This window comes from Rhinichthys klamathensis, unplaced genomic scaffold, assembly GCF_029890125.1.
Source record: "Rhinichthys klamathensis goyatoka isolate OS25496 unplaced genomic scaffold, OSU_Roscu_1.1 h1tg000406l_1, whole genome shotgun sequence".
NCBI lineage: Eukaryota > Metazoa > Chordata > Actinopteri > Cypriniformes > Leuciscidae > Rhinichthys > Rhinichthys klamathensis.
The window spans coordinates 1856131-1870517 of NW_026606907.1; the positions used below are offsets into that span (position 1 = coordinate 1856131).

A 14387-nucleotide genomic window follows, 5' to 3' on the forward strand; every position below is an offset into this window, starting at 1 on the left:
TTATATGTAATTTAATTATTACTTCTGTTGTCTTTGAAATAAAGTTGAAATGTTGAATGCTCTGACAAGCATTTATACTAAAAAATACTTTAATGTCATTTCTTTTGAGACTTATATGTCATGTATTTAAATATATTTGTAATTACAAATGTGGCACATTTAAAATATATTAACTTTAAATGTACCATCAAATAAAACTAAAGTTAAAATTATAATAAAGTATTTTACATGTATTTAAGTTTGTTAGTCAACAAATCAAAAATAGTCTTTTAGATTATTGAAACAATCGTTTAAAATGTACTTTAAAGTAAAACTTTTAATTTGACATTGTTACAAAGTGCACTTTTTTCAAAGTCTCCTTTTTTAAACAAAAAATGGAAAACGTTTTATGCATTTTGGCCGTTCGTTTACACGACAACAATGTTTTGGTGGCCTGAAAATGCAAACTTTTAAAACATGTTTAAAAATGCATGTTTTTGGAAACAAAAGCACTGTGTGTTCGAGTCGCTTAACATGTGCATTTAAAAAAATCAACACGCGATCTTTCCCAAAAAGGCTTGAAGAACTCAGATAAAACACATACGTAGTTGTGTGTTTATTAGTGATGTTTCAAAGCATTTCAATTTTCTGTTTATTCAGATACAGTGATAGCATGCATGATGCCCATAGGGAACTTTCAAATTTACAAAATTCAATAGCAAGTTATTGACACATTTCTTTTACACATTTTCACATTTTGTAAGTTTAAATTGAAACATAACAATAATTTAAATAAAAAGAATTTTAAATTTTAAATAAATTCATTTAGCAGAGATACAGTGCTTTGGGATTTTCGATTTTTTAAAATACTTTACAGATTCAAAATACATTTTAAAGGCTGTTTTAAAATGAGCAAAATTGGGTTTTGAGTTACTCCATTTAGTTTGATGAATAAAACATTTTCCTATGTCGTCGTACTTCTGAAGGGCATATTTGGCGTGTGTGTGTGTGTGTGTGTTTGTGAGACGCCCTCTGGTGTTCAGATGGAGAAGCATTTACTGCTGATCACAGAGCCGTGCTTCACTGACAAGCTGCACATAAAATAATCGCAGCCTTTACCAAATCACGTCCGGTTTCATTTCGATTAATCGTGCCGCCCTATAGGCGCACAGTGTTTCTTTACAAAGTGACATCGCCATCTACTGGCCTGACAGCAGAATACAAAGTTTTTAGTTGTTTTTACGCATTCGTTTGGATAGGGATCGTTTTGACAGCGCTGTCGCCTGAACGTGAAAAAGGAAAAACGTTTCCGTTTTTAGTACATCGGTGTCGTGTTAAAACATACCCTTTGAAATCCGTGTTGAGGTCCCCGAAATGCTGTTGTCAGGTAAATGAGTGGTCAAAACGCACCAGTTTTCTGTGTTTAGTTGAATATCATCTCTGAGACCCTCTATAGCACACAGCACGCCAAATCTGTTTACCACGTACGCTAAGATTATATGGGCACACAAACTCGTGAAACAAGTGTGTTACAACTAGTTTTCCATGTTAAGTATGGGTTTCATCATGCTGGCCTGTGTGAAAGTATTTAAAACATGTGTGTTACAACTAGTTTTCCATGTTTAGATGAAAACGGTGTCGTGTTAACAGGCCCTTAAAGCTGCTGTATACTGTGTGTGTTTGTGTGTGTGTGTGTGTGTGTGTGTGTGTGTGTGTGTGTGTGTCACTGAAGAGCCTCCAGAGTCTGATCGCTGTGTGTGTTTTGTCACAGGTGAAGTCGAGTGATCTGAACCCATGGAGACTCAGGAGCGCTGGTCCACTGGTCAGGGTGAAGAGAGACTGGGTCATCCCACCCATCCGAGTCTCAGAAAACAGCAAACAGCTCCCTGAAGATCTGGTCCAGGTAAACCAGCAGCCCTCGTTCCTCACTGGAGACCTGAAAACACACTTCACAAGTTCACACTAATTGATATTGAAGCTTGTTTCCGCCACAGAATAAAAAATGTAATTGCAACTTTCAGAATTGTTTCAGCAAGTCAGAATTGTGAGATATAAAGTCAGAATTGAGAGATATAAAGTCAGAATTGTGTTATAAAGTCAGAATTGAGAGATATAAAGTCAGAATTGTGAGATATAAAGTCAGAATTGCAAGATATAAAGTCACAATTGTGATATAAAGTCAGAATTGAGAGATACAAAGTCAGAATTGTGAGATATAAAGTCAGAATTGCAAGATATAAAGTCAGAATTGTGAGATATAAAGTCAGAATTGAGAGATATAAAGTCAGAATTGTGTTATAAAGTCAGAATTGAGAGATATAAAGTCAGAATTGCGAGATATAAAGTCACAATTGTGATATATAAAGTCAGAATTGTGAGATATAAAGTCAGAATTGTGTGATATAAAGTCAGAATTGTGATATATAAAGTCACAATTGTGATATATAAAGTCAGAATTGTGAGATATAAAGTCAGAATTGTGAGATATAAAGTCACAATTGTGTTATAAAGTCACAATTGTGTTATAAAGTCAGAATTGCGAGATGTAAAGTCACAATTGTGATATATAAAGTCAGAATTGTGAGATATAAAGTCAGAATTGTGTGATATAAAGTCACAATTGTGATATATAAAGTCACAATTGTGATATATAAAGTCAGAATTGTGATATATAAAGTCAGAATTGTGAGATATAAAGTCAGAATTGTGAGATATAAAGTCACAATTGTGATATATAAAGTCACAATTGTGATATATAAAGTCAGAATTGTGAGATATAAAGTCAGAATTGTGTGATATAAAGTCAGAATTGTGAGATATAAAGTCAGAATTGTGAGATATAAAGTCAGAATTGTGTTATATAAAGTCAGAATTGTGTTATAAAGTCAGAATTGAGAGATATAAAGTCACAATTGTGAGATATAAAGTCACAATTGTGAGATATAAAGTCAGAATTGTGTTATAAAGTCAGAATTGGGAGATATAAAGTCAGAATTGTGAGATATAAAGTCAGAATTGTGAGATATAAAGTCAGAATTGTGAGATATAAAGTCAGAATTGCAAGATATAAAGTCACAATTGTGAGATATAAAGTCAGAATTGTGTTATAAAGTCAGAATTGTGAGATATAAAGTCAGAATTGTGAGATATAAAGTCAGAATTGTGTTATAAAGTCAGAATTGTGAGATATAAAGTCAGAATTGGGAGATATAAAGTCAGAATTGTGAGATATAAAGTCAGAATTGCGAGATATAAAGTCAGAATTGGGAGATATAAAGTCACAATTGTGAGATATAAAGTCAGAATTGTGAGATATAAAGTCACAATTGTGAGATATAAAGTAAGAATTGTGTTATAAAGTCAGAATTGGGAGATATAAAGTCAGAATTGGGAGATATAAAGTCAGAATTGGGATATATAAAGTCACAATTGTGAGATATAAAGTCAGAATTGTGTTATAAAGTCAGAATTGGGAGATATAAAGTCAGAATTGGGAGATATAAAGTCAGAATTGTGTTATAAAGTCAGAATTGTGAGATATAAAGTCAGAATTGTGAGATATAAAGTCAGAATTGAGAGATATAAAGTCACAATTGTGTTATAAAGTCAGAATTGAGAGATATAAAGTCACAATTGCAAGATATAAAGTCACAATTGTGTTATAAAGTCAGAATTGAGAGATATAAAGTCACAATTGCAAGATATAAAGTCACAATTGTGTTATAATGTCAGAATTGTGAGATATAAAGTCAGAATTGTGAGATATAAAGTCAGAATTGTGAGATATAAAGTCAGAATTGCGAGATATAAAGTCACAATTGTGAGATATAAAGTCAGAATTGTGTTATAAAGTCAGAATTGTGAGATATAAAGTCAGAATTGTGAGATATAAAGTCAGAATTGCAAGATATAAAGTCACAATTGTGTTATAAAGTCAGAATTGAGAGATATAAAGTCACAATTGCAAGATATAAAGTCACAATTGTGTTATAATGTCAGAATTGTGAGATATAAAGTCAGAATTGTGAGATATAAAGTCAGAATTGAGACATATAAAGTCAGAATTGCAAGATATAAAGTCACAATTGTGTTATAAAGTCAGAATTGAGAGATATAAAGTCACAATTGCGAGATATAAAGTCAGAATTGTGTTATAAAGTCAGAATTGAGAGATATAAAGTCAGAATTGTGTTATAAAGTCAGAATTGAGAGATATAAAGTCAGAATTGTGTTATAAAGTCAGAATTGTGTTATAAAGTCAGAATTTCGTGATTTTAAATTGAGAGTTGAGAGTTTTTATCTCGCAATTCTGACTTTATATCACGCAATTCTGACTTTATAACACAATTCTGACTTTATATCTCTCAATTCTGACTTTATAACACAATTCTGACTTTATAACACAATTCTGACTTTATATCTCTCAATTCTGACTTTATAACACAATTCTGACTTTATAACACAATTCTGACTTTATAACACAATTCTGACTTTATAACACAATTCTGACTTTATAACATAATTCTGACTTTATATCTCTCAATTCTGACTTTATAACACAATTCTGACTTAATATCTCACAATTCTGACTTTATAACACAATTCTGACTTAATATCTCACAATTGTGAGATAAAAAGCAATTATCTTTTAAAATGTTTTATTCTGTGGTGGAAAGAAGCTTCCATCAATTGAATTTCAATGGGTTTTTTTTAAATATAACTAGCCAGTAATGAATCTGAAATAGATTGACAGCATCAACAGACACACTACATACAACAAAAAGTTGGAACACAGTATAATTTATAACTGAATTGATATAGATGCTATGAAATGTAGTTCCTAAATGCACCACAGGACATGTTGCTCCATTTTAAAACTGCATTCACGTAAACCGTCCAAACAAAGCATTTGGTTACATACACACATGGTAGTCTATATATCGATTATAAGCGCTATCCTCAGCAGATCGACTGTGTGCCATACGGCTTTAACACGTTCCTGTCCACTCGTGCAGATTAAATCCGACAAGGTTTTCACCGGAGAGGTGATATACAAGCTGGAGGGACCCGGCGTTGACCAGGACCCCAAAGGCCTCTTCGAAATTGATGATAAAACAGGATGGATCAAGAGCAAAGTGCCACTGGACAGGGAAAAACACAAGAGTTTTAAGGTAAACTTGTTTGTTGAAACTGTTTTTTAGGAATGCACGATATATCGATATCGTTTATTTTTAATGTTATCGTTATCAGCCTGATAAGACAATGTGGCTGATATATAAAAGCTCATGAACAATGTATTATTTCCTTCAGCTGAGACACTTTAAATGCACAACTGTTCACCATGATGGTTTTTATTTGTTTGAAATATGATTGAAATCACTTCAAAAAGAGGAAAATTCAGTTCAGTACAACATGTGCAACACAAGTCTGTCATATCGGCTGCATGAAATTATCATAACATTATAATTGTGTGTTTGGGACATGGCTTTAATGGTGAGACTTTTGTTTTTGTAATCAGGCTCTCAAAAATTATATAAAATTTGGATTTAGATTTATCGGCCAATATATCGGTTATCGGCTTTCAAATATAAAGAATTATCGGTTATCGGTATCGGCCAAAATTTTGATATGGGTGCATCCCTAATAAACATTTTCATCTAAAAGTCTAAGTTTTATTGCCTGTGTGTGAACAGCTTGTAACGAAATTTAAAAAATGAGACTTCCTAGGTTGCCTAAAGCCTGTAGACTCGGGACGTTTTCCTGGGAAGATCCAAAGGATGTGACGTTTACGCACGTTAAATTCAGGATAATGACAAAAGAGCTGTTCTGTACTGTAATGTCCATGTGTAATGCAAAGAAAAGGGATTCATCAAAGGGAACTACAATCTCACACAGTCAGATCGTTATAATCTATAGTCTCAGATATACTTTATAATCAAACTATCATAACAGTGAGTGTAACTTTAATAACCTCATCTGTCGACATGATGAATCTCAGAGCTGGTTCAAACATCCACATCTCTATGATCAGATGCTTTCTGAACTGCTGATTTCTCACCGCTATTGTGTTTATTTTGTTATTGAGACTAAGCAAATATTTACATATTCGTCTATTCTAAACGTCGCTCGGGATGTTCGCTACCAGTCTATCACTGCAAAGGTATTTCCAACTTCTTCTTAGCAAAGAGCTAAAACATCTCCGCTGTGAGTAAACGAGGGCTTTGAATCACGTTCAGTTTCATGTGTAATGCGAGCTGGAGAAATAACCCACAGATGCAGTTCACTGAACGGCCACCGGTGTCGCTAATAACAAGGGTTTCTGAATTCTACACTCTAAAAAATGCTGTGTTAAAAACAACCCAAGTTGGGTTAAAAAATGGACAAACTCAGTGATTCGGTTGTTTTAACCCAGCGGTTGGGTTAAATGTTTGCCCAACTTGCCGGACAGTTTTTTTTAACCCAACTATCGTTTAAAAATTACTAGCTTAAAATGAACCAAAAATAGGTTAGAAATTAAAAATCAGACACATATAATAACTAGATGCAACAATAATAATCAAAAGGTGAACATTTATTAATAAGCATTTAAATAAATGTTTATTGTTTAATTATTAATCATCAAACTTATTAATAAATGTTCATTTATTAAACCTATTAATAAATGTTCATTTTCAACATACTTCGGGTTAATTTTAAGCAAACAATACAGTCATTTTTAAACAATAGTTAAATAAAACTACACAGCAGGTTGGACAAACGTTTAACCCAACCGCTGAGTTAAAACAACCCATTCGCTGGGTTTGTCCATTTTCAACCCAACTTGGGTTGTTTTTAACCCAGCATTTTTTAGAGTGTAGATGTAGTCCCTTTCTTTCTTTCTGTTTTTTTTTTCAGATTTAAAGCTGCAGTAGGGAGTTTTGAGAAAACGTTGACTTAGCCTGAAAATTTGAACAAGCACAACTTACAGGTCCCACCCCCTTGCTCTCTGCTGCGCTACAGCCCTCCCTACAGCGGAGCCCGTCGTGAACACGCAGGCTAGTAAACAGGGCCACCGATAACAGCGGATAAAAAGTTATATGGCACATTCACTAATAGGGACTATACGTCAATAATATGCTTTACATTGACTATGGCCTGCCCATACTTTGACTACAAACTTGGTCCTCAAATCATTATGTAGTTTGCAATAGCCTACATGAAACTTTATAACGTTGCACTCTTTCTATAAGTTATAAATAGCTAAGATAACGTTAATATAACGGTAACTAACGTTACAGTATGTAAGTAATTATTCTAGCGATATATAATGCTAGATAAGGTGTGCTAGTACATTATTTCAGCAACATGACAAGCCAGTGAATTAGCAGGTTTCAATTGTTGCTTAGCAGAGTGCGTGACATTTTATCTACATGTTATGCGGCTAGAGTTTTGACACCGAGTCAATGGGCTCTGTGTAATTCTTTCTTTTTCGCTTGTTTATCGTCATCAGTCTTTTTCCTTTTACCTCTTTGTTTTATGAGCAGGTGTCACTCGAGAATTGGCAGTTTAGGTTGTTTCTCCGTCATAAGCACAGCTGCAGCACGCCGGCAATCTTGAGTTTGAACGACGGCTCGCTCTGTGCAAGAGAGGGGTGTGGTCAGCGCGTACACGAGCGTGATTGACACTGCTAAGACATTCCTCCTGGCTCTGATTGGTTGTTTCTGACCGGGAGCGTGTATTTATTGCAAATGGCAATAGGACCACTAGGAGGAGCCAGAGGAGCTTGATTTTTACACAGATTATCTGTCTCATATTCTACTGTCAGGACATAATGACAGTTTTAGCAAATACATTTTTTTAAAAGTTACCTACAGCAGCTTTAAATGAGATTAGAGATTTACATTGCCCACTAAACATTGGAGGTCGGATAGACGTGCAGATCATGTCTATATTGGGTCCGTCGGTCTATGACCAATTCTGGACATCTATTCGAAGTCCAAACTAGGTCCACTTTTTGGACGTCCAACCATGACCCAACTTAGACGACATATTGACGTTCAACATTTGACCTTTGAACTGGGTAATTTTTTTGGACCTCATTTGGATGTCTAACAGGTGCAGGAAATTTACATGATACCTGGCATTAGCTGGATGAATCTTGTGATATCTCTGAATAACTCTATGTGTGTGTAATATCCTCAGCTCAAAGCCTTTGCTCTCTCACCAAGCGGAGAGCGACTGGAAAGTCCCACAACCATTGAGATCTACGTTCTCGATCAGAATGACCACAGGCCTGAATTCACCCAGAAAGAGTTCATCGGCACCATCCCTGAGTTCTCAGTTCCAGGTAACGTGTACAATAAAATGTAACAAAATATGTAAATAAATATTTTCAAAAAAAAAAAAAAATCATAGTTCATACAAAAATTTACCTTAAACCAGTGTTGGATTTTTATCCTCAAATCAAGTTATTTAGCACAATGTCTAGGCTGTTCATTTCCATGTTCCACGTTCATGTTAGATATTATACAAATCTTCTTCGCACTTCAGCATACTTTAAAAAAAACTGTATTTATAACGGAAGTGATATGCGTTAAAAAGAATATACTTTATTGAAAACTGAATGTGATTTGTTCGGACACTTAACTACAATTATATGAAAATGTATTAAGGTTTACATTCCAATTCAATGCAATCAGTTGAACATAAGAGTGTTTTTGACTCACTTAAGTACTGTACTTTCATAATTATTTATATTGTGTTTTAAATAAGGTTTCCACAGTTATTAAAACAATCATTTAAAATGTTGACGTTATTACAAAGTGCACTTTAAAAGTGTACTTAAGTGTGTTAAGAAACAGTCAGGAAAGTCTACTCTCTTTAAGTGCTTTATTTTGCTAATAGATTTGCTAGCAGGGCCATAATAACCATTTAGATAAATTACATTTACATTTACGCATTTGGCAGATACTTTTATGGACTATGACACACAAGTCATACAGACCAATTTTTAATAAAATGATTGTACAATGTTGTAGTTCGATAATATTTAGATTTTATGGTACTGAATTATATTTATGCAGTAGTAATAATCCATTTATTCACTTTTTGAGCATAGCCCTGAAAATGAAATTTCCGACTTAAACTGTCATAAATCTGGATTGCTTTCAAGCGACAGACTGAAGTTTGGTCTCTTTTTAAAGACAACTCATGGCGAATTATTGCTGAAGTGAAAAAAGTTGATAAAAGTGAACTTGAAAAAAGTCATAAAATGTTACATTTATTGTTATGAAAAATGCACAAAAATACCATTTTAAATTTTATATGTTATATATTTTCCAAAAACATGTTTTACATTAAAACCGTGAGAAAATCAAAGTTGTGTTCCAAATTTGAGCTTGATATCTCAAAAAATGAGCTTTTAGTGAGATTTTGTTTGTGCGCAGTACCAAACGCTTCCACTAGAGGAAATTCGTCTCCCATTCATTTCCAATGCGCTCATTTCTGACCACAAAAAATACAAGTGTGACTATTTTTTTCAGGACCATTTAACCTGTTCCAATCATGTCCATTATTTTTGTTCACACAGCAAGTTCGAAAACTAAACGTACACATTTTTGGTCAAACATGACACCAGTGTTGACCTTGTTCTGTGTTGGTCTGTGATCAGGAACTTCAGTGATGCAGGTTACAGCCGAAGATTCGGACGATCCACTGACGGAGAACGCAGCTCTGAGCTTCTCCATCACCGCGCAAGAGAGTATTCCTCCTCACAGCGTTAACAAGACCATGTTCGGCATTAACAACACGACTGGAGTCATCTACATACGAGATGTGGGACTAGACAGAGATGTGGGTTATTATTTCTGTCTCTTATAAATGAACAGCATTAGGGGTGTATCGATGCCCTCATGTTACGACTCGATACATATCACGATACTGAACTCACGATACGATATTATGGCGATACTCCAAGACATATGCACCGTTAATGCTAAATTTGGTATTACATTGTGTGTGTAAATGAATATTCGTGGACTTGGTGCTGAAACCCAAAGCACAGGACAAACACCAGAATAACAATATTCATGATTCTGAAGCTGAAAATACAGAATTATTTTAGACGAATAAGCTTGCACTCTTTCACTGACTAGATATATTTATAATAAAATAATGTCGGGCACTTTTTACTGGTAACTTCAGACATTTGGCATTATCAGGACACACAAATATTCCCTCATTGCATTATTATACATTAAATTCAACAACATTAACACTAAAACTCTGTAAACTTGAATTTGTTTCTCACACGGTAATTTTTATTTTGGGTGAACTATCCACAGTACATATTATTGCATGTTTGCATTGTGATATATTGTGGCACGATACACCCCTAAACAGCACAGAATCCTTTGAAAGTGTGAAGCAAACAGCATGAACATGCCCCTGTTGTGTCGTCAGGTGGTGCAGTCCTTCAGGCTTCATCTGCAGGTCGCTGATATGTCAGGAATGGGTCTAGCCTCCGCTGGTCGAGCCATCATTCACATCGCTGACATTAACAACCACGCTCCCAGATTCCAGCCCACCGTGGTATGAGAGCGCTTGCAAACATGCAGTCTGTGATGTTCAATTACAGAAAGATCCTAACTTTAGAATCCTATCTTAAAGGGTTAGTTCACCCAAAAATGAAAATGATGTCATTAATGACTCTCCCTCATGTCGCTCCAAGCCCGTCAGACCTCCGTTCATCTTCAGGACACAGTTTAAGATATTTTAGATTTAGTCCGAGAGCTTTCTGTCCCTCCATTGTAAATGTATGTACGGTATACTGTCCTTGTCCAGAAAGGAAATAAAGACATCATCAAAGTAGTCCATGTGACATCAGTGGGTTAGTTAGAGTGTGTTGAAGCATCGAAAATACATTTTGCTCCAAAAATAACAAAAACTACGACTTTTTTCAGCATTGTATTGTGTTCTGACATTCTATAAAGTCGTAGTTTTTGTTATTTTTGGAGCAAAATGTATTTTCGATGCTTCAACACACTCTAACTAACCCACTGATGTCACATGGACTACTTTGATGATGTCTTTATTTCCTTTCTGGACAAGGACAGTATACCGTACATACATTTACAATGGAGGGACAGAAAGCTCTCGGACTAAATCTAAAATATCTTAAACTGTGTCCTGAAGATGAACGGAGGTCTGACGGGCTTGGGACGACATGAGGGCGAGTCATTAATGACATCATTTTCATTTTTAGGGTGAACTAACCCTTTAATGTTTGCTAACCAAGGCAATTTCAGAAAGGACCTCATTTAGGACAAAAGCTATTACAAAATTACAGTGCATAATCGTATCTTAACTACAGATAGGAAAAGGGTATTACAGAAGCATCCTAAAAAAAATCCTTAAAAGTGTAATAACTTTAGGAGAAATCTTTTCTTTTCTTTTTTTTGCACAGTCTGTGATGTTCATCCGATCTGTTTTCTAAACTGTTCTTCCACTTTTCTGACTGCAGTACAACATGAATGCAATGGAGAACAAGCATCTGGCGGAGGTGGGCCGGATCAACGCCACAGATAAAGACCAGAGAGGGGGAGATAACTGGAGGATTAAGTACACCATCGGAAAGGGAAATACTTTCGGAAACTTTGCCATCCGCACAGACCCAGTCTCCAACCAAGGCATAATTTCTGTGGTTAAGGTGAGATTACTGACACCAATGAAGACTGTGGCGTCTGTGGATCATCAGACACGCTTACAAATACAGGGGTTTCACAGCAAAAGAGCCATTCTGGGTTCGAACCTTTCAGTGATCAGTTCTTCATAATTTTGATGATTATGGCTTACAGCTTATGAAAACCTTTTGCACGATATTCTAATTTTTCGAGTTTCACCTGTAAGGTCAGGAATCAACATTAAAGGATTTGAGGTTCTATTTGAGTATTTATTCCTCCTTTTCCATCTCCATTCAGTGTGTGAATGTGTCTGTATGCATAATTTGCACATACATTTCAAATTCAATGTCTCTGCTCTCTTGCAGCCGCTGGATTATGAGTCTCAGGCAGAATATGAGCTGGTTGTAACAGCAGAGAATGAAGTCCGGCTTAAAGCCCCATACGAACAGACACACAGCGCTACGGTCACCGTCAGAGTCATGAATGAAAACGAGGCCCCGATCTTCTACAAAAACCCCATTAAAGTCACTGTCCCGGAGTCTGTTGCTCCCGGTACTGTGCTGGTCTCGGATATCGCTCATGATCCGGATAGTGCCAAGCTGAGGTGAGGCTCTCTTCACCAGCAACATCACATCAATACCTGATGAAGCCGTGTAGATGTTCCTGGATGTTAGTTCTGGAACAATATTCTTATCAAGCAATCATATCTCTAAAAAAATTCTAATGTCCCCAACTCAAAAATTTCTAGTGACTGGTCACATCTAAAAAAAATTTAATTAGCCCAAGTGAAATTCTGCAAATTGATAAAATTAAATTTGACAATTGAAAAATATAGATTGTGACCAGTCACTAGAAATTTTTGAGTTGGGGAGGCTAGACATTTTTTATAGTGTAAGCTTGACCTTAACCTAAAAAAAAAGAAAAACGAGTAATAAAAAAATTTACTTCTAAATCTGATTTATAACAAGTTATGAATTCAGGAGTGTTTGCTCTTTGCGTAACAAAGATTAGTTATTGTTAGTTAGTTATAGACCTTATTCGCAAACACCGGAAGTAGCTAGCCGCGGCCATATTGTTGACATGACATCTGTCCTGCTGCCCCTAACCGCGCGCAGATTTGAGTTGAGGGGAGCAGTAGCCTGGCTTCATCTCGTCGGTATCAAGAGAAGATAATGCTATTATTTTATGTGGGTCCACACCAATCAAGCTTAAATACGAGTAATAAAAAAAAATAAAAAGGTCCCTTTCTCGGACCTTTACCATGGCTGTTCCCTGTTGGTGGAATGATCTGCCTAACTCAACCAGAGCTTCTGAGTCAGTAGCCACTTTCAAGAAACTGCTGAAGACATATCTTTTTCGGCAGCACTTGATTCAGTAGAATTAACACTTTCTCTTCTCTTCTATTCAAAAAAAAAAAAAAAAAAAAAAAAAAAAAAAAACTGCACTAAAATTGAACTGAGAGGGGTTATAGCACTTACGTATTGTTGTCCTACTGTTAGTTTAACTGCTTCTATTGTTCTCATTTGTAAGTCGCTTTGGATAAAAGCAGGGGCGTCATGCAAGCCAAAATTCTGGGGGGGCACAATCTGAGACGTTGCAATTGTTTTCTGATGGGTGATATGGATCATGTTAGGAGGGGTCAGGGGTTTTTTCCCCCTGAAATTTTTTTAATTCTGGCTGCGAAACATACTATTTCAATGCAGTTTGGGAGGGACAGAAATACCTTAACGGAGCTAGCAGCAACCCTCCTCTATCTGAGGACTAAGTTAAAGTATATGTGTATCTTATATGTGCATTATAAGATGTTTTGAAGGCCAAAAAAACTCCTAAAGTTGAGCTTTGACTGATAGGCTTTTCATTTTTGTCTGTCAGTGAAGAAAGTAAACATAGGGTCAACTGATAGGTTGATTTATGAATCATTTTCTCAGACGAATTTATTTACTGAAAGCTACTAGGAAAGCTAGGTAGCCTAACTAAGTTTATTAAATTCATTCACAGTACACATTCATTATTGATCTTATGCCTAATACAGGGCCGTAGACAGGGCTTTATAATAACAGAGGTCCTAAATTTGAGGTGGGTAGGGGGTTCAAATTTTTTATTTCTCTGATATGTGCATTTCAAGACGTTTGAAGGCCAAAAAAAGGATAAGAAATAGCTTTAAAACCATGTCAGTGGGCAGATTATTTGTCAATACCTGCTCTCACTTCTTATCCATCACTCTTTCTTTTTCTCTCAGTCTCCTGATCTTGCCTTCCCCTCCTAAAGCTGAGCTTTTTTAATTTACTTAAGGCTACAAATTGTACTATATTAATTCTCAATATGTACACATTCATTATTAATCTTGTGCCTAACAATGAAAACGTCTTTTCCCCTCACAATGACAGTAAACTAATTATTAGCCTACATTACGAGTCATGTTACATAGGCCTATTTTCAGCTCAAAATGGCGAAATTAGACAAAAGCATATTCGTGTGCCTGATTATTTTTGTCCTTCGTTTAACATTTATGAACTAAAAAAACTGTCAAATATGAAATGTTTAGTTTAGCTACTTACATCTCGCACTTGACTGTACACTGAAGCGTCGAGTCTCACTGCTAAAATTCGCGCTCAGCTTCTGTGAACATAAAGCCCGCCTACTTTGATTTGATTGGTCATCTCAAATATTCTGACATTGACGAGCAGTGACAGACCAATGAGGCTCAGATGAACACGCACGCACACACACACACACCCCTCTGTTTCT

The 14387-nt window shown here is 35.5% G+C and overlaps 1 protein-coding gene across 1 annotated transcript in view; it reads left to right on the forward strand.

Moving 5' to 3' along the window:
- Positions 1–14387, forward strand: part of LOC130070416 (malonate--CoA ligase ACSF3, mitochondrial-like) — a 182057-nt gene that overhangs the window by 144558 nt on the left and 23112 nt on the right. The window contains exons 10-16 of the mRNA XM_056234791.1: positions 1751–1882; positions 4995–5150; positions 8161–8305; positions 9629–9810; positions 10420–10548; positions 11480–11665; positions 12005–12243. Of these exons, the coding sequence (XP_056090766.1) occupies positions 1751–1882; positions 4995–5150; positions 8161–8305; positions 9629–9810; positions 10420–10548; positions 11480–11665; positions 12005–12243 (1169 nt within the window). The remainder of the gene's footprint in view (positions 1–1750; positions 1883–4994; positions 5151–8160; positions 8306–9628; positions 9811–10419; positions 10549–11479; positions 11666–12004; positions 12244–14387) is intronic.